Genomic DNA, 22,122 nt, shown 5'->3' on the forward strand with positions numbered 1-22,122 from the left:
CATTTACAGTTTGTTTTGGTTGTGTTTCATATTATTTTGTGCCCAATATACATTTATGGTAAATAATGTATTGAGTCATTTTGGAGTCACTTTTGTTATAAATAAGAACAGAATATGTTCCTAAACACTTAAATTAATGTGGATGCTACCATGATTACGGATAATCCTGAATGAACCATGAATAATGATGAGTGAGAAAGTTACAGAGGGTCAAACATCATACCCAAAAGACATGTTAACCTCCCACCATTACCAATAACAGGGGAGGTCAGCATATCTTGGGGGTATGATCATGTTTAGAAACATATTCTATTCTTATTTACAATAAAAGTGACTCCCCCCCCCAAAAAAACATAATACATTATTTACCATGAATTTCTATTGTGCATAAAATAATCTGAAACACAACCAAAACAAACTGCAAATGCAAACAACAAGTTTATAGAGTCACAATCTTGATGTAGTCATTGTATGCTAGGAATATGGGAACCAAATACTAAACTAATACATATTTGAACTACTTTATTTATAAGAATCTTGTGACCCCTACCTTTGAGAAAAATACATTACTTGTTAAACAAAATCTCTTTCTCTGAGCAATTGTATTACTATAAAATAATAGAATTCCCCATTTTATAGGCATACAATATAGCTCAGTATTTGAATTATTTATTTTATAAAGTCATTATTGCTCATCTTCATAAAGGGTGTCAATCATTTCAGACCACACTGTACATACATATTTACAAATATCTCATGACGAAAAAGTGCTTTCTTAAATCCACTGATTTTAATGCCCTGATTTCTATAAGTAAATTATTGCAGTCAATTGGGCCTTTGTATCTGAAAGATCTTAATCCAACTTCACGATGTACACTTGGAATATGTAATTGCTGCTGTTATCGAAAGGAGTACTGTGAGTCTTGTATAGTTATATACAGGGACATTTAAGTTGATACATTTAAAAAATAAATTGTTACCAATGGAGTTGTCTTCTGTTTGGGAGTGACAGCCAATATAGTGATTCATACATTTTGCAAAGACGTGTCTTATAATGGCATCCAAGAATGAATCTGCAAAGATAGTTATAAGTTACATCTAATTCCCAAAGTATGATCTTGGTTATGTCTTTATGAAGAGGGATCACTTGTGCACATAGCAATACAAAAAGGTATGACATAATTTACACTATAAACATCAAATATATCTAAACCTATCTAACTAACATTGGCAAAGTCAAACTAACATTACCTCAAAATATTATTTCCCCAATGCAAAAATAACACTAAACCATTAAAAATACAAATAACTAAATCTCTTGTGCTTTACAATAACTCTGTTAGCTTACTTGCACTGTCATGTATGATCTCATAAGCCAGTTGTTAACACGCAGAGGGTATCCCAGTGCATTGGGGCTGGCTGGGGATTGTTTAAAGCCCTGTTCTCTCCCATGGAGTAATAAAGAGCGAGCCAGCGGGCTAATCTGAATTTAAAGGAGGTGATCAATAAATTGAGTCTCTCTCTCTCTAACGCTCGCTCCCTCCCTCCCTCCCCTGGTTCCAGGGGAGTATTTGTTTGATGTGTGACACTCAAGAGGAAGCGAACAGCTGTTTACATTTGGGTCGAACCACAACAATACTGTTCGTCAATATGATAGGCCTTGTGTTTAAACACGCTGCAATTAACAACAAGCTAATTGGAACTAATCACTCTAAGCCTCCAATATGCAAAAAAAAAAAAAAAAATATATATATATATATATATATATACACTACATAGTGCACTCACGTCTGTAGCCATGAAATCCTTTGAAAGGTTGGTCATGGCTCACATCAACACCATTATCCCAGAAACCCTAGACCCACTCCAATTTGCATACCACCCCCAACAGATGATGCAATCTCTATTGCACTCAACACTGCCTTTTCCCACCTGGACAAAAGGAACACCTATGTGAGAATACTATTCTTTGACTACAGCTCAGCGTTCAACACCATAGTGCCCTCAAAGCTCATCACTAAGCTAAGGACCCTGGGACTAAACACCTCCCTCTGCAAACTGGATCCTGGACTTCCTGACGGGCCGCCCCTAGGTGGTAAGGGTAGGAAACAACACATCCACCATACTGATCCTCAACACAGGGGCCCCTCAGGGGTGCGTGCTCAGTCCCCTCCTGTACTCCCTATTCACTCATGACTGCATGGCCAGGCACCACTCTAACACCATCATCAAGTTTGCCGATGACACAACAGTGGTAGGCCTGATCACTGACAACGACAATACAGCGTATAGGGAGGTCAGAGACCTCTCTGTGTGGTGCCAGGACAACAACCTCTCCCTCAATGTGATCAAGACAAAGGAGATGATTGTGGACTACAAGAAAAAGAGGACTGAGCACGCCCCCATTCTCATTGATGGGGCTGTAGTGGAACAGGTTGAAGGCTTCAAGTTCCTTGGTGTCAACATCATCAACAAACTATCATGGTCCAAACACACTAAGACAGTCGTGAAGAGGGCACGACAAAGCCTATTCCCCCTCAGGAGACTGAAAAGATTTGGGTCCATAGATCCTCAAAAGGTTCTACAGCTGCACCATCGAGAGCATCCTGACTGGTTGCATCACTGCTTGGTATGGCAACTGCTCTGCCTCCGACCGCAAGGCACTACAGAGGGTAGTGCGTACGGCCCAGTACGTCACTGGGGCCAAGCTTCCTGCCATCCAGGACCTCTATATCAGGCAGTGTCAGAGGAAAGCCCAAAAAATTGTCAAAGACTTCAGCCACCCTAGTCATAGATTGTTCTCTCTGCTACCGCACGGCAAGCGGTACCGGAGCGCCAAGTCTAGGTCCAAAAGGCTTCTTAACAGCTTCTTCCCCCAAGCCATAAGACTCCTGAACAGCTAATCAAAGGGCTACCCAGACCCCTCTTTTATGCTGCTGCTCCTCTCTGTTTATAATCTATGCATAGTCACTTTAACTCTACCTACATGTACATATTACCTCAACTAACCGGTGTCCCCGCACATTGACTCTGTACCGGTACCCTCTGTATATAGCCTCGCTTGTTATTTTACTGCTGCGGTTTAATTATTTGTTACTTTTATTTTCTATTTTTTTCTCAACTTGTTAAAGCATTGTTGGTTAAGGGCTTGTAAGTAAGCATTTCACTGTAAGGTCTACACCTGTTGTATTCGGCACGTGACAAATACAATTTGATTTGACTTCTGACAAGCGTCCATAGGGCAAACATATTTTCGAATGGCTAAGGCAGAGGGAGCCAGTCATATCATAATAAAGGACGCATCTTAATTAGCTTAATAATCAATATTCAAAGAAACAGTTTTAGCACATTTGGTATTTCAACCACAGCGTATGAATACATAATCGCAAAGACATTTTCGAAACATTTCTATGCCCTCAGTTACACTTGAGCAAATAAGAATTTGATTAATTATAAATGGTGCCATTACAGAAACCTTTCATTTACTTATCAAGCTGAAAACACAGCCCGGGAGAGTAAACACACATAGCCTCCCATACACTCCTCTAAATCTCTATCTGCAATCATAGACCTGGACTGCGTCCCAAACTGCACCCTATTCCCGTTATAATGTATTACTTGGGCTCTGATCAAAGGGAATAGGGTGCCATTTAGAACGCAAACCTGCTTCTAAATCAGAGAGGATCTGGGGAAAGACACCATAGACGGCTGATTCTGGCAATGAGAGAGGACGGTTGAGACCTAAAGAAAAGATCACGTGTGTAATTCTTACACAGGATCAAAATGGGGCTTAGGTGGTGGGAGTGGTGGAGGCGTGGAAACAAAATGTTGCTGTTTTAAAGCTAGAATCCTTAATTGAAACAATAACAAAGCAGCACCCCCCTCAGTTTTGGTAAAAAGCTGAGGGATGGGCCTGGAGAAATGTAACAACTCTGAAATTCATAGACAGAGGTATGGATTCAAGGACTGACCATCCATGATGTTAAAATTATAGTTTTAAATATGTTTTGAGGCTATACAGTATTTGATTACATTGTTTACAAATATTGGAATAAAACAAGCTTATATTTTGGGTTCTGATGGGGTACGACAGTTGAACTAAACCTCATGAGCCATTTAGAAGTTATATTCTTTAAGAAGCAATGGGTATACAGTACCAGTCAAACGTTTGGACACACCTACTCATTCTAGGGTTTTTCTTTATTTTTACTATTTTCTACATTGTAGAATAATAGTGAAGACATCAAAACTATGAAATAGACATGTGGAATCATGTAGTAACTATGGTTGAAAAGGGTCGGAAACTTTCCGGTAAATTTACGAAATTTTTCAGGGAATTTTCCATGGGAAGTTAAGCCCGGGAATTTGGGGAATTTTGCTCAAATTCATCAAAAAAGTTAGCTTATAACAGTGAACCTTTTTTTGTGGGATACACATAAGGCAATTCTAGGTCTTGTGGCATATTTTGGTTAAACTAGCCAATGGAATTGCAACCCTCTGCATGCACAATGTATTCTTCCATAACATTTACAGCTGATTCTCAAGATCTTGCACACTAATGAGATGCTATTGAGCCCACACTACTACACTGTCTGAGCCAAGGACTACATGCTTTCTGGTAACTTTTGATTACAATACTGGGTGGGGTAAATATATTTTATATGACATACATGATTTTTTGTTAACTAGTAAATAGTAGCCTACAGCAAAGGGTGTTTAAACCATTTCTAAATTGTTAACAATTTCTGCTAGTTAGTTTTGCTACCATGTGGGTTTTAGCTTGCTTGAGCCTGCTAACTGAGGAGTGTTAATTCACCTGTTTCCATACATGTTTCATTTAAAAACATTTAAAAACATTTATCTTACAAAGGAGTTTAACTATTTATCTGTACATGGAATTGTATTCGTTTTTTTGCTACAATTTCTTTTCTAATCTTTACAGGAAAATGCCACAGGCACTATCTGATGTGTGGAGACATTTCACTGCAGCTGACGTAGAAGGAAAAGCTGTGTACATTTGCAAATACTGTGCCAAATCCTATGTGAAGAATGCACATATGATTGGCAGAATCATCTGGCCAAGTGCATAAAGTTCCCTCGGAGCTCAGAACGAGCAACCTCTACTTCTATTTGAGGTGAAAATGATGAATCAGACACCTTATCGATAGCAACAACTCATGGTCCTCCTGGAATCAGGAGTTTTTTGACTCAATGGAGGAACATAGTCAGAGAAATGCTGATGAATGTCTTGCTCGAGCTGTGTATGCAACTGGTTCACCAATGAGGCTCACAGGCAAGGTGTATTGGAAAAGATTTCTGAATGATGCCCACCATACACCCCTCCAACCAGACATGCTTTATCTACTCATTTGCTGGATGCAGAGTTCATCATAGTTCAAGTGAAGGTCTAGCAAATCATAGAGAAAGCAGACTGTATTGCAATCATCACTGATGGGTGGTCGAATGTGCGTAGGCAAGGAATAATTAATTACATCATCTCCACCCCTCAACCAGTAGTCCACAAGAGCACAGACACAAGGGACAACAGACACACTGGTCTCTACATTGCAGATGAGCTGAAGGCAGTCATCAATGACCTTGGACCACAGAAGGTATTTGCACTGGTGACAGACAATTCTGCGAACATGAAGGCTGCTTGGTCTAAAGTGGAGGAGTCCTACCTCACATCACACCCATTGGCTGTGCTGCTTATGCATTGAATCGGCTCCTCAAGGACATCATGGCACTGAAAACAATGGTTACACTCTACAAGACAGCCAAGGAAATGGTTAGGTATGTGAAGGGTCATCAAGTTATAGCAGCAATCTACTTCACCAAGCAAAGTGAGTAGAATATGAACACCACATTGAAGCTGCCCAGCAACATCCATTGGGGTGGTGTTGTCATTATGTTTGACAGTCTCCTGGGGGGGAAGGAGTCTCTCCAAGAAATTGCCATATCACAGTCTGCCAATATGGACAGCCCCATCAAGAGGATCCTCCTGGATGATGTATTTTGGGGAGAGAGTGGTAAGCAGCCTGAAACTCCTGAAACCTACAGCAGTAGCCATTGTACGGATTGAGGGAGACAATGCCATATTGTCTGTTGTTCAGACTCTGCTTGCAGATGTAAGAGAATAAATCCGTACTGCCCTGCCCACTTCACTGTTGCTCCAAGCAGAGGAAACTGCAGTTCTGAAATACATCAAAAAGCGTGAAGACTTCTGCTTGAAGCCCATACACGCAGCATACATGTTGGACCCCAAGTATGCTGGCAAGAGCATCCTGTCTGGTGCAGAGATCAACAGGGCCTATGGTGTCATCACTACCATGTCTCGCCACCTTGGCCTGGATGAGGGCAAGGTTCTTGGCAGTCTGGCAAAGTACACTTCCAAGCAAGGGCTTTGGGATGGAGATGCAACATGGCAGTCATGCCAACATATCTCATCAGCCACCCGGTGGAAAGGACTTTGTGGATCTGAGGCTCTTTCCCCTGTTGCCTCCATCATCCTCTAAATCCCACCAACATCAGCCGCCTCAGAGCGCAACAGGTCCTTGTTTGGGAACACACACACCAAAGCACGCAACAGGCTGACCAATACAAGGGTTGAAAAATTGGTGGCCATCCGAGCAAATTTGAGGCTTTTTGAGCCTGGCAACGAGCCATCCTCAACAAGTTTGGAAAGTGACAGTGACGATGAGGCCTTAGAGTCTGATGTTCAAGAGGTGGATATTGAGGAGGTCCAGGGAGAAGACATGGAAGCCTGAGACGAAGACAACCAAAGCTTTATTTTCTAGACTATCATTTTACAGATGTATGTTGAAAACGTTTTTAGAAGATGTGATGGATCATTGGGGATCATTCAATATTCCCTTTCTTTTGTTGTTCCGTGAGGTCATCCCATGTGAAGAGTCAATTAATTTAATTAAAGATCAATTCGTAACAATTTTTTAACATTTTATTTCTATTGGAAGGATTTAATATTTTGCAACTATGTCTACTTATGATAAGGTAAAATGTTTATGTTTCTGTCTCCATATGGTATGGTAAATATATTCAATGCAAAAAACATCTACATTTAAATGGCATTAATATTAATTTGCATACATTTCCGTTAATTCCCATATATTCCCGTTAATTCCCACTGAAAGTTTCCACCTCTGAATATTCCCCAAAATGTGCAACCCTAGTAGTAAGCCAAAAATTGCTAAACAACTCAAAATATATTTGAGATTCTTCAAAGTAGCCACCCTTTGCCTTGATGACAGCTTTGCACAATCTTGGCATCTCTCAACTACTAATATATGTGTCACGTCTACTCCCGCTCCTCCCCTATTCTCGACTACCAGCGCCTACGTTAAAATATATCCAAAATTGGATGTAGAAATGGTTGAATTATAGTTGAAAGCAAATTTCCTGCAACTCTACACATTTTGCCATGGGGCAGAGTGAAAATGTTACAGTTTTAAAGCTAATACTCCTGAATGCATAATGTTACTTCTCCAAGATGATCTTATTTACAATTATATTATATTTTTTACAGACGGCCCACCCAAGACTTTTTCTCTGCAGAAAAACTTTGTTACAGTACTATCTATCAGTTAGCTTTCTTTGTCAGATTCCAGACACTCCGATTGAAATATATACACTTTAGTAATGCAAACTTGTTTAAGTCTAATTCACATCCGCCATGGTGCGTCTGCTTCTAGCCTTCTACTGTCACCACTGCCCTGCCTCGCACAACAAACCTGAGGCGGCAGGTAGCCTAGTGGTTAGAGAGGTGAGCCAGCGGTTGGAGGATTCCCAGGTCAAATCCCGGGTCAGAGAGGAAAAAGCTGTTGAGAAGTGAACTGGCAACTGGAGGGTTGCTGGTATCAAATCCTAGATGACATTGCCTGCTTTTGTGCCCTTGAACAAAGCACTTAACCCCCCACAACAGGCACCCAGTGTGGCAGACCCCCGTACCTCTCCAAAACCTGTATGTGTATCATTTGCAGGGGTTGGGCTAAAGTAATCTTAAGAGAGAGAATGACAGAACTATTTTGCCAAGTTGAGTGGTGTAATGTTCAGACAGGTAGTATTCAGATGGCTTTAATGGTGTGGCTGAAGGCTGCGACGGCTGCTCCTCCTCCCCTTGCCTGTAGCTTAGCCTTAGGCAAACTCCCTGTCCATCAGCTGGGCTGACAGGGAGGGGAATCAAAACCTCCCCATGGGTCTGCTGCAGTGCCATGCTGACATCCCGCCAGAAGGCGTGGCCGTGGAGGGGCAGCAGCCCACTGAGAGTGTGTCCTAAAATAGCACCCTATTACCGATATGGGCTCTGGTCAAAAGTAGTGCACTATTTTGGGAATAGGGTGCCATTTGGGACGCAGACTGAGATGATATGGTGATGAGGCTTTGATGCTGTGCAACAAAGCCTCTGAGGCCCGTGATGGGAGAGACTGTCATCCATCGTCAATCACTGTCTCAGGTAGAGAGGGGCATCAAAGAGAGGGACTTCATGTAAGTCATTACTATACTGAACAAAAATATAAATGCAACAATTTCAAAGATTTTACTGAGTTACAATTCACATGAGGAAATCAGTCAATTTAAATAAATGCATTAGGCCCTAATCTATGGATTTCACACAACAGGGAATACAGTACTGTTGGTCACAGATACCCCTCCAAAAATGGGCCTCACGACCTCGTCACAGTATTTTTGTGCATTCAAATTGCCATCGAGAAAATGCAATTGTCCGTAGCTTAAGCTTGCCCATACCATAACCCCACCGCCACCATGGGGCACTCTGTTCACAACGTTGACATCAGCAAACTGCTCGCCCACACAACGCCATACACGTGGTCTGTGGTTGTGAGGATGTACTGCCAAATTCTCTAAAATGACATTGCTTAAGGTAGAGAAATTAACATTAAACTCTCTGGCACAAGGTGCACCTGTGTAATGAACATGCTGTTTAATCAGATTCTTGATATGCCACACCTGTCAGCTGGATGCATTATGGAACATTTCTGTGATCTTTTATTTCAGCTCATGAAACATGGGACCAACACTTTACATGTTGCATTTATATTTTTGTTCAGTGTACTACTATGGAATATGGAGACATGTCAGTCAGTGAGTATTTGCTTCTGGTTTAAAGAAGTGTGTCCTTTATGGCTGTGTCCTTCGTCCCAATAATAAATACACTCGTTCACTACTTCCCACAAACCTAAAAGTATTGGATTGGTGAAGGCATGGGCTAGAGTTTCCACCATGTTTCTTATACCAGTCATTTCCTTGAAATGAAAGGAACAAGTGCACACTTGGGAGGAAGGACAGATAATTGGAAACATGTAGCATATGTTCGCGAATGAAAACAACACATTATGTTTGTTGTTGGATCCCTTAGAGTGGTGTTCTAATCTACAGTCATACACCCCAGCTAGCACATAATGTTCTGAGAACCATGTGTTTCTTAGAGCTTGGTGAGAGCGTGGTTGTCCTATAGTTATTTTGCATGCAACCTTCCCACAACTTTCTGAGAATGGTGCAGGATAGTTGCTTGTCTTTGGAACATTCTCAGCACATTTATAGAACTTGACAAAAAAACATTTATTTTCTTGGTATTTCATTACTTTAAACATGTTTTTAGATATTTTAGCAAATGTATTGAAAATGAAATACAAAAATATCCAATTTAAATAAGTATTTGCTATGACACTCCAAATTGAGCTCAGGTGCATACAATTTCCCTTGATATAACTTGATTGGAGTCCACCTGTGGACAATTCAATTGTTTGGAAATGATTTAGAAAGAAACATACCTGTCTATATAAGGTCCCACAGTTAACAGTGTATGTCAGAGCAGAAACTATACCAAGGAACTATACGTAGATCTCAGAGAGAGAATTGTGGTGAGGCATATATCTAGGGAAGGGTATAAAACCATTTCTCGTGTTGACAGTTTCCAAGAGCACAGTGGTCTCCATCACTGGGAAAATGAAAACATATGGAACTACCCAGACTCTGCCTAGAGCTGGTTGTCTGAACAAACTGAGCAACCTGGCAAGAAGGACCGTGGTCAGGGAGGTGACCAATGACCACTCTGAATGAACTACAGAGTTCTTTGGCTGAGATGGGAGAACCTGTCAGAAGGACAACGGTCTCTACAGCACCATTCTGGGCTTTATGGGAGAGTGGCCAGATGGAAGCCACTCATGAGAAAAAGGCACATGGCAGCACACCTGGGGTTTGAAAAAATGCACGGCAAAGACTCAGATCATAAGGCAAAAGACTCTGTGGTCTGATGAGAAAGAAAAGTAACTCTTTGGCCAAATGGCAAAGCACTATGTCTGGAGAAAACCAGGCAGTTTATCACCCGTCTAACATCATCCTTACCGTGAAGCATGGTGGTGGCAGCATCATGCTATGTGGATGCTTTTTAGAGGCAGGGACTGGGAGACTGGTAAAGATGGAAGGAACAATTAATGGAGCCAAATACAAGCAAATCCTTGATGAGAACCTGCTTGAGTGCAAACGACCAGTCCCAACAGGTCAATGACCCTTAGCATACAGCCAAAGCAACTCTGGAATGGCTTCAGAACAATAATGTAAAAGTCCTTGAGTGGCCCAGCCAAAACACAGACTTGAATCCCATTGAAAATCAGTGAAAAGACTTGAAGATTGCTGTTCACCTATCCATTCCCTATCTAACTTAATTGAGCTTGAGAAAATTTGCAAGGAAGAATGCGAGAAAATCCCTAAATCCAGATGTGCAAGATGACTCAAAGCTGTAAACGCCACCAAAGGTGTTTCTACAAAGTATTGACTCAGGGGAGTGAATACTTATGTAAATAAGATTTCTGTATTTCATTTTTAATACATTTGCAAAAATATCTAAAAACATTTTTCACTTCGTCATTATGGGATATTGTGTGTAGATGGGTGACAAAAAGATCTATTTAATCCATTTTGAATTTAGGCTGTAACACAACAAAATGCGGAATAAGTCAAGGGGTATGAATTCTTTCTCAAGGCACTGTAAATACGTCACTCATTGCTTCAAGCCACACCTCAACGCACCCACCAAACGGGAGCAAACAAACCTCAGTCTGTTCAAAAACATACAAGAATGTTTTGGGGAAAGGTGTCGTTCAGTACAAACCGTTCTGTAACGTAGCAAACATTCAATCGAACTGAATGCACCTCTGATATTAATGAGTGCTTGTTTCCTTTGAAATGGGGTCTGTTTGAATAGACTAAAATGAACAGCTTTGTATATGTAAAAAAAAAAAATACATGCTAGCTCCATCCTGGTGGCGCAGTGGACTAATTCCATGGATAGAGAACAGAAGATTCTAAATTTGAATTTCACTGATGCTGATGCCTAAGGACATTTATTTCCATTTGTCCAATCTGTGCTTGGAGTTAAAAAAAGTTAACCCAAAATAAGCTAAAAGTCTTATTGAAACAAAAACCTCCAAATAACAATTTTTTTAAATGTTTGACCCCTTTTTCTCCCCAATTTCATGATATCCAATTGGTAGTTACAGTCTTGTTCCATCACTGCAACTCCCGTACGGACTCGGGAGAGGCGAAGGTCGAGTGCCATGCATCCTCCGAAACACGACCTGCCAAGCCGCACTGCTTCTTGACACACTGCTCCCTTAGCCAGGAAGCCAGCCACACAAATGTGTCGGAGGAAACACTGTGCAACTGACGACTGTCAGCGTGCATGCGCCCGGCCACAGGAGTCGCTAGAGCGCAATGGGACATGGACATCCTGGCCGGTCAAACCCTCCCCTAACCCGGACAATGCTGGGCCAATTGTGCCCCACCTCATGTGTCTCTTGTCGCTGCTGGCTGCGACACAGCCTGGGAACGAACCAGGGTCTGTAGTGACGCATTTAGCACTGCGATGCAGTGCCTTAGACCGCTGCGCCACTTGGGAGGCCCCCAACCTATCATTTCTATTCTCAGAGTCTTAGTGAAACCTCCCAGGAAAACTTTCAAGGAACCAGAGTGAAACTTTCTCAGAAAATCCCTTCAAACTAAAAATAAAAGTTCCCAGAATATTTTAAAAACATATCGTTTTACCGGTCAGGAAACGTATGGTTTCATTCCCACAACCAATGTGAATCCAAAAACATACTTTCCCACAACTTCCAAGGAACCAAATGTGCTAGCTGGGAGTGGTCTTCTCACCTTGGTCAAATACGTCCACATGCGGTTGGTCGGCATCAATGCCCTTCAGGCAGTTGCGGTAGGTCTTGCGCAGGGCGTGAACCTCGCGATGGTGCTGCATCAGCTGGGCGACAAGCTGCTCTTCTGACACGGTCTTCTGGCGCTCTAACCGCTGCACCACTTCCTTGTCCTCGGGCCAAATGAACGTGACGTGGTACACATCTACACAGGTAATAGAGAGAAGATCAGGGTATGTATTCATCAAGTGTCTCAGAGTAAGAGTGCTGATCTAGTATCAGGTCTCTCCTATCCATGTAACCAAATTTACTATGATCTGAAAGGCAAACTGATCCTAGCACTCCTACCCTGAGACACTTTATGAATACAGGCCCCGATGGCCCCATGACAGGGAGGGTGGGATCTATTTATCTCTTCTTGTTCATAGACTTCATGTTCTAGATATCTCCCCAGTTTTTTTTTATTGAGTTTATTTAGTAAATATTTTTAAACTCTATTTTCTTAAAACTGCATTGTTGGTTAAGGGCATGTAAGTAAGCATTTCACGGTAAGGTCTACCTACACGTGTTGTATTCGGCACATGTAACAAATAAAATGTGATTTGATGAATAGGGCGTTTGGTCACCACGAGCCAGAACAGCTTCAATGCACCTTGGCATAGATTCTCCAAGTGCCTGGTACTCTATTGGAGGGACAAGACACCATTCTTCCAAGAGAAATTCTATAATTTGGTGTTTTGTTGATGGAAAACGTTGTACGAGGTGGCCGCCCCAGAAACTCCCATAAGTGTTCAATTGGGTTGAGATCTGGTGACTGAGACGCCAACAGCATATGGTTTACATCGTTTTCATGCTCATCAAACCATTCAGTGACCACTCCTGCCCTGTGGATGGGGGCATTGTCATCCTATGGGGGAATAGCCATGGTAGCCAGAATAATGACCTGCCCAGCATTTTTATACATGACCCTAAGCATGCTGGGATGTTAATTGCTTAATTAATTCAGGAACCACACCTGTGTGGAAGCACCTGCTTTCAATACACTTTGTATTCCTCATTTACTCAAGTGTTGCCATTATTTTGGCAGTTACTTGTATATCCTCATTGTATATCAGCCTGTACTCCAGAGTTCTATGTTTACTGTATTTATATATATTGACTTTGACAATTCACTAAGTTACATTTTGGGTATCTGTAAATGTACTAGGCGAATAAAGTAATTCTGATAATGTTTACACAGGTACCAATCATTTCGTCACGTTGACAAACAAATTCTGTATGAGTGAAAAATAAAACGTGTTTAAGTATTTGGACAGCTTTGAAAAAAACTGCGAGCTCATTTGCACAGTGCATGTAATTCTACTGACAAAGGCAAAATGAGACCTCGGCACAATGAAAACAGAGATGGCAATTATTTTGATCGAGTACATCCTCACCATAACAAACCAACCTATTGGGAGCTGAGGCTTTCGTTAATTATAGCACGGCTTTGCGATACTCTAAGGACTTGTTCTCCTGGAGAGCTATGGTGGGGATTCAAAGAAATCAAATTGTCTTTGTCACATGTGCCGAACACAACAAGTGTAAACTTTACAGTGAAATGCTTACTTACAAGGCCAACAATTCAGTTCAAGAAATAGAATTAAGAAAATATTTATTAAATAAACTAAAGTCAAAAATATAATTAAAAGTAACAATAACGAGGCTATACAGGGGATGCCAGTACTGAGTCAATGTGCGGGGGTATAGTTTAGTCAAGGTAATTTATACATGTAGGTAGAGGTAAAGTTACTATGCATAGATAATAAACAGCGAGATGCAGCAGTGTAAAAACAATGTAAATAGTCCGGGTGGCCATTTGATTAATTGTTCAGCAGTCTAATGGCTTGGGGTAGAAGCTGCTAAGGAGCCTTTTGGACCTAGACTTGGCGCTCCGGTACCGCTTGCCGTGCGGTAGCAGAGATAACAGTCTATGACTTGGGTGACTGGAGTCCTTTGAGAATTTTTTGGGCCTTCCTCTGACACCGCCTATTATATAAGTCCTGGATGTCAGGAAACTTGGCCGCAGTGATGTACTGGACCGTATGCACTACCCTCTGTAGTGCCTTATATACCGAGCAGTTGCCATAACAGGTGGTGATGCATCTGGTCAGGAAGCTCTCGATGGTGCAGCTGAAGAACTTTTTGAGGATCTGAGGACCCATGCCAAATCTTTTCAGTCTCCTGAGGGGGAAAAAAGGTGTTGTCGTGCCCTCTTCACAACTGTCTTGGTGTGTTTGGACCATGATAGTTTGTTGGTGATGTGGACACCAAGGAACTTGAAGCTCTCAACCTACTCCACTGCAGCCCTGTTGCGGAGAATGGAGGTGTGCTCGGTCCTCCTTTTCTTGTAGTCCACTATCAGCTCATTTGTCTTGCTCACATTGAGGGAGAGGGTTTTGTCCTGGCACCACACTGCCAGGTCTCTGACCTCCTCCCTATAGGCTGTCTCATCGTTCTCATCAGCAAACTTAATGATGGTGTTGGAGTCGTGCTTGGCTACGCAGTTGTGGGTGAACAGGGAGTACAGGAGGACCTAAGCACGCACCCCTGAGGGGCTCCAGTGTTGAGGATGTGTTGTTGCCTACCCTTACCACCTGGGGTTCCAGGATCCAGTTGCAGAGGGAGGTGTTAGTCCCAGGGTCCTTAACTTAGATGCTTTGTGGGCACTATGGTGTTGAATGCTGAGCTGTAGTCAATGAACAGCATTCTCACATAGGTGTTCCTTTTGTCCAGGTGGGAATGGGCAGTGTGGAGTGAGATTGCATCATCTGTGGATCTGTTGGTGCGGTATGCAAATTGGAGTGGGTCTAGGGTTTCTGGGACGATGGTGTTGATGTGAGTCATGACCAGCCTTTCAAAGCACGTGATGGCTACCGACTTGAGTGCTATGGGGCGGTAGTCATTTTGGCAGGTTACCTTCGCTTTCTTGGGCACAGGGACTATGGTGGTCTGCTTGAAACATGTAGGAATTACAGACTTGGTCAGGGAGAGGTTGAAAATGTCAGTGAAGACACTTGCCAGTTGGTCCGCGAATGCTCTGAGTACACATCCTGGTAATCCGTCTGGCCCTGTGGCCTTGTGAGTGTTGAGCTGTTTAAAGGTCTTGCTTACATCGGCTACGGAGAGCGTGATCACACAGTCATCTGGAACAGCTGGTGTTCTCATGCATGCTTTCGTGTTGCTTGCCTCAAAGCGGGCATAAAAGGCATTTAGCTCATCTGGTAGGCTCGCGTCACTGGGCAGCTCGCGGTAGTCCGTAATAGTTTGCAAGCCCTGCCACATCCGACGAGCATCAGAGACGGTGTAGCAGGATTCAATCTTAGTCCTGTATTGACGCTTTGCCACTTAAATGATTTGTCTGTCTGAGGGCATAGCGGGATTTCTTATAAGCGTCCGGATTAGTGTCCCGCTCCTTGAAAGCCAGGTTCAATATGGATGTGGGTTTGTGGTTATGATGTGAATTATAAAAAAGGAATGTCTCTCTGTATCACTTTCACCCCCCTCCCCTTGGTAGAATCGGGCACTCTGGAATACATCTCCAGTGTTCTCCATCTCCACGTCATCTTACCTCCTGTGACAGGGTCTATTCTCTTGCCCTGACTCCGTTCAATCAGCACTGCATCGGGTGCCTCCAGCAACACTGACAGAAAACACACACATAAACAGTTCCTTCAATACACACACACGCTCACTCACACAAATGCACGCACGTACAAACATAACATGGAAATAACCAAACATAAATGGATAACTGAGGTAAACTGAGGCACTAACCAACATGATTTGGGGCAACTCCAGCCTCCTGTAGGGAGAGGGCCTCCTCTCGTGTCTGAGGTATCCCCTCCAACACCCAACCCTGAACACAGAACAAACAACACAAGCACTAATCAACGTGGCTCAAACTGGGGTCAAAAGACTAGAAGATTTCTCATATAGGACATGATGGGGCAGTTTCCTGAAGACAGATTAAGCCTAGTCCCGGACTAAAAAGCAAACTCAGTGGAGAATCTACAAACATTTTTTCCAGGACTAGGCTTAATCTGTGTCCAGGAAACAGCCCCCAGATGTATTATTTATCATATGTAGAATTATATAAATTGCAAATAGTTCTTCTGATGGAGTGGTTTTCTTTTCTCCTGAGATGACAAAAAATCCAAAAATGATTCTGGAGATGATCATTGCCTGATCGACAAGGCTAGCTCTGTGGGCCCAAACGACAAGGTTAGCTCTGTGCCCTGTGCCCAGTAATTTAAAGAAATATAATTACTTACTTAGAAATATAATTAATATGTCATATGGCATATGACCTTACACAGTAATATGATTACAATGCAATGCATTTCTACTCCACTGTCACAGCAATCTTCGTCGTCAGACGATATAGCGAAATCATCGTCGGAGAACGTGGACCAATACGCAGAGGAGTTAGTGCTCATCATCTTAATTTATTAAATGAATGTGAACACGGAGAAAAAACAAGAAAACAAATAAAGACTAGTGACAGTTTTACATGCAGAATAAACGCAGTGCAAAATACAACTACCCACAACCTACCAAACAAACACACACCTACTTATAGGACTCCCAATCAGAGGCAACTAGAAACACCTGCCTCCAATTGAGAGTCCAGCACCCAAAACTACACATAGAAAAACAAACCTAGAACCTATACCAAAACTAACACACCCCACTACACCACACACAAAACCCCATAATACAAAACAAATATACCTCTGCCACGTCCTGACCAAATATAATACAAATAATACCTAAATATTGGTCAGGACGTGACATCCACCCTATTTCTATTCAGTGGCCTATTTGTTATATTCATCACTTCATTTACACTGTCCCATTCTCTCATTGTGATAAATAGCTGGTTGTTTAACCTCTTACATCTAGACGTTCCGCTAGCGGAACACCTGCTCCAATATCCAATGATGGGTGTGGCGCGAAATACAAATTCCTCTAAAATCCGAAAACTTCCATTTTTCAAACATATGACTATTTTACAGCATTTTAAAGACAAGACTCTCGTTAATCTAACCACACTGTCCGATTTCAAAAAGGCTTTACAACGAAAGCAAAACATTAGATTATGTCAGCAGAGTACCAAGCCAGAAATAATCAGACACCCATTTTTAAAGCTAGCATATAATGTCACAAAAACCCAGAAGACAGCTAAATGCAGCACTAACCTCTGATCTTCATCAGATGACACACCTAGGACATTATGTTATACAATACATGCATGTTTTGTTCAATCAAGTTCATATTTATATCAATAAACAGCTTTTTACATTAGCATGTGACGTTCAGAACTAGCATACCCCCCGCAAACTTCTGGGGAATTTACTAACAATTTACTAAATTACTCACGATAAACGTTCACAAAAAGCATAACAATTATTTTAAGAATTATAGATACAGAACTCCTCTATGCACTCGATATGTCCGATTTTAAAATAGCTTTTTGGTGAAAGCACATTTTGCAATATTCTAAGTACATAGCCCAGCCATCACGGGCTAGCTATTTAGACACCCGGCAAGTTTAGCCTTCACCAAAATCAGATTTACTATTACAAAAGTTTGATTACCTTTTGTTGTCTTCGTCAGAATGCACTCCCAGGACTGCTACTTTAATAACAAATGTTGGTTTGGTCCAAAATAATCCATCGTTATATCCGAATAGCGGCATTTTGTTCGTGCGTTCCAGAAACTATCCGAAATGGTAAATCAGGGTCGCGCGTATGGCGCATTTCGTGACAAAAAAATTCTAAATATTCCATTACCGTACTTCGAAGCATGTCAACCGCTGTTTAAAATCAATTTTTATGCAATTTATCTCGTAAAAAAGCGATAATATTCTGACCGGGAATCTCCTTTTCGGTAAACAGAGGAAAAAACACAAAGACAGGGGCGGCCAGTCCCTTGATCGGCCACTTGACAAAGGCGATAATGTGTTTCAGCCTGGGGCTGGAATGAAGACTTTCAGGTTTTTCCCGGGCTCTGAGAGCCTATTGGAGCCGTGGGAAGTGTCACGTTACCGCAGAGATCCTTTGTAATGGAATGAGATGTCAAAGAAAGACAATAAATGGTCAGACAGGCCACTTCCTGTAAAGGAATCTCTCAGGTTTTGACCTGCCATTTGAGTTCTGTTATACTCACAGACACCATTCAAACAGTTTTAGAAACTTTGGAGTGTTTTCTATCCAAAGCTAATAATTATATGCATATTCTAGTTTCTGGGCAGGAGTAATAATCAGTTTAAATCGGGTACGTTTTTTATCCAGCCGTGAAAATACTGCCCCCTAGCCATAACAGGTTAAAGAAGTTAGACGCTGTCTCTTTATAATGCAGTTAAACCAAGTCCCTGACTGAGACCTTAAGAGACAATAACTCTATGAATAAATATCTGTACAAACAGGGAGAGGAAAACAATTGCCACTTCAAGTAGTGATTCAATAGGTGGGTTAAAATCCTAAACCTTGAAAATGTGGCTAATTATCCAGTTCCTATCCCCAATTTACCATAAAAATAAAACATAAGAAGAAAGAGGCAACCTGCATATCATTCCTTAGACACAAAAAACCTCTCTCTCTCTCTAATGGCCTCCGAAATCCCAGGGCTTACAGCTCAATGGAGCTGGAAAATAAAGACGAGAAAAAGAAACCGGTTCTCTCAAGTGCTTGTTAGGGCCAAATTATTATTTCAATGAATAATCTTCAAATAAATATGTAACTATGGAAAACATTTATAGATCACAGTATTATCAGAGAAGTTATGGGGTGTGTTGCCAAGTTTCCCGGGCCTGTTTGAAATCCGCCTTTGTTTTCCTCTTTGATCTTTAACCACTAATCACCGCTTCATCTAAATAACACACACACGCCTTCCTCCCACTTACTTTCCCATTAAACCTTTGATTGCCTCTGTGGCAGTGCTGTCCAGGAGCTGATAATAGAAGTGGGAGTCCACTTCCATAACCATGAGGAGCATTTTGTAATTGGCTCCTCTGTACTACAATAAAATCACAATGAAAACCAAGACAAACTGGATATACACAGTAGTAGCCTCTTCACTTTAGTAAAATGAAAGTGATGCCATGACTAAGGGTGCATTTGTAAATTCACCCTGGAGTGCCAGAGTGCGCTCATAGTGCGCATTTGTAAATTCAGAATGTTGTCAGATTGTCCATACATAAATTCCTAGCGTTTCGCTCTCGGAGCGTTCAGAGCGCACTGGATGCTCTGGCCGAGGAGTAGGGTTGATCCAAGCATTCTGACCTCACAACGGCAGTCAAGCACCCAAGCTAACTGGCTAAAGTTAGCTAGCTTGCTAGCTACTTCCAGACATAAATGAGAGAACACCTCACTCTGACCATTTTACTTGCCCCAGCATAGCTGGTTAGGCTGTTTTCATGTTATCCAGAGCGTTGGTGACTGTAACTGAGTTGCTGGCAACAATTTAATTACGCCTTTTTGCCGAGGTTTACTGACACCGGCCATTTCAACGTGGTGTTGAGCCTTCATAAAATCATCATTTATTCTGCGAATTTTATGAAGTCACCCTAAAAACGACTGGATAAAGTGGTAACCACTGTACATGGTTGCAAATGAAAGTGTGTAGTTAGTAAGGTATAGAGAAGTAACAGGGCCCATACAAACAGCAGGTCCAATGAGGAAGAGTGGAGAACAGGAAAAATGTCAGTCTCCAGCCAGACCAGGCCAGTCCAGGCCAGCTCCTGGTAATACCGTTCTACCTCTCCACCACTCCCTCCCAGGGGAGACTAGGCCAGGGCTGTGGAAAAGCAGGGGGAGTCCCTCCCAGCCAGGCCCCAAAAGCTCAGGCCTGATTGAAATTCTAATGAGCTACGTCAAAACAACACCCCCAACTCCCTCCCCCCTCTCCCCAGCACACTCCTCCTCCCTGCCTCCATCACTGGGGTCCCACACAGTGGCTCCCTCCATTCCGTTTCATCCCTACATCAAAAGGGCTCGGCGTTCAGACAGAACCCCAGGACCACAACATCTGCAGTGGGGAGGAGGGAGGGGGGGATGTATCACAGGATGGACACGCATGAAGCAGATGTCACGGGGCGCTCAACAGCAGGCTGGGGGGACGATGTGGGGGAGTGTAGGGGAGCAGTGCTCAACAAGCCGGAGAGAGACCTTAGCAGTCTGCTGTGCTCTGTGCACAAAATAGTCCATGACCCTGGCGCGAAGGCTTGCTAACAAGGTCCTTTTGACAGTACAATCAGCCAATTAGTCACCCTGCTGCTAATCAGATAATTATTGTCTGTGTGTTTTTGTTACTAAGGAGTCATGTCCTGCACGGGACATGTCCCCTAGGAGCTATGCTAGTTCCATTGTGCACTGGAGGCTTTGTATATCTATCTATCTATTATAGGATAGCAATGCAGCACCAATTAAAAGATACTTCGTGCAAAAGTAGATACTACAGTTGTCACACTGGTGTGTAGAGAAGGACCAAGGCACAGCGTGCTCTGAGTTCGTCGCCGGGGACTCGGGACCGTGGGCCGTCGCCGGGGGTTCCGGACCGGGGACCGTCGCCGGAAGCTCTGGACCGGGAACCGTCGCCGGAAGCTCTGGACCGGGAACCGTCGCCGGAAGCTCTGGACCGGGAACCGTCTCCGGAAGCTCTGGACCGGGAACCGTCTCCGGAAGCTCTGGACCGGGAACCGTCGCCGGAAGCTCTGGACCGGGAACCGTCGCCGGAAGCTCTGGACCGGGAACCGTCGCCGGAAGCTCTGGACTGTGGAGGCGCACTGGAGGCCTGGTGCGTGGAGCTGGAACAGGTGGCGCCAGACTGGTGACACGCACTTCAGGGCGAGTGCGAGGAGCAGGCACAGGACGTACTGAACTGGGGAGGGGCACTAGAGACCTGATGCGTGGGGCCGGTACAGGTGGCACCGGACTAGTGACACGCACTTCAGGGCGAGTTCGGGGAGGAGGCACAGGACGTACTGGACTGTGGAGGCGCACCGTAGATGCAGCGCGTAGAGCCGGTGCAGGATGTACTGGACCGCGGAGGCGCACTGGAGGTCTGGAGCATAGAGCTGGCACAACGCGTCCTGGACAGATGACCACCTTCGCACGGCAAATGCGGGGGGCTGGCACAGGACGCACTGGGCTGTGGAGGCGCACCGGAGACACGGTGCGTAGAACCGGCACACATTGTACCGGAACGGTGACACACACCTCAGGGCGAGTGCGTGGAGGAGACACAGGACGTACCGGACTGGGGAGGCGCACTGGAGGCCAGATGCGTGAAACTGGTGCATATGACACCGGACTGGTGTCACGCTCCTCAGCACGCCCGCTCTGCAGCGCTCTCAACGCCAACACCTCTCTCCGGAATCTTTCGTCGAGTTCCTCACTCGACTCCCTGACTGGCTCTGGTTCACCCCTCGGCTCAGCCGACCACTCCGTGTGCCCCCCCCCCAAAAAACATTTGGGCTGTCTTTTGGGCTTGCGTCCTGGCCGTGCACCCTGGCGTCATCGTCGTTCCTCCTTCGCTGCTTCCGCCTGTTTCCATGGCAGGCTTTTGTCTCCTGACATTATTTCCTCCCAAGTCCAGGATGTCCTCCACTCCTGGCTTTCCTCCCAGGCCCAGGATCCCTGCTCCTCCTGGGCACGTTGCTTGGTCCGTTGGTGGTGGGACCTTCTGTCATGATTGTGTGTAGAGAAGGACCAAGGCGCAGTGTGCTCTGAGTTCCACATTTTATTTTAGTGAAACTTTACACCCCCCCCCAAAAAAAACAACCAACAAACCGTGACAACAGAGGTGCTACACGCACTGACTCAAAATAAGATCCCACAAACAACAGGTGGGAAAAGGCTGCCTAAATATGATCCCCAATCAGAGACAGCGATAT

At 43.5% G+C, this 22,122-nt stretch overlaps 1 protein-coding gene across 4 annotated transcripts in view; it reads right to left on the reverse strand.

Moving 5' to 3' along the window:
• Positions 1-22,122, reverse strand: part of ak8 (adenylate kinase 8) — an 82,680-nt gene that overhangs the window by 31,294 nt on the left and 29,264 nt on the right. For all 4 annotated transcript variants that reach the window (XM_014174828.1, XM_014174826.1, XM_014174825.1 and 1 more), the window contains 3 exons: positions 16,002-16,083; positions 15,796-15,867; positions 12,190-12,390 (listed from right to left, as the gene is read on the reverse strand). In XM_014174828.1, the coding sequence (XP_014030303.1) occupies positions 12,190-12,390; positions 15,796-15,867; positions 16,002-16,083 (355 nt within the window). The remainder of the gene's footprint in view (positions 1-12,189; positions 12,391-15,795; positions 15,868-16,001; positions 16,084-22,122) is intronic.

Source organism: Salmo salar, chromosome 26, assembly GCF_965601325.2.
Source record: "Salmo salar chromosome 26, fSalSal1, whole genome shotgun sequence".
Lineage (NCBI taxonomy): Eukaryota > Metazoa > Chordata > Actinopteri > Salmoniformes > Salmonidae > Salmo > Salmo salar.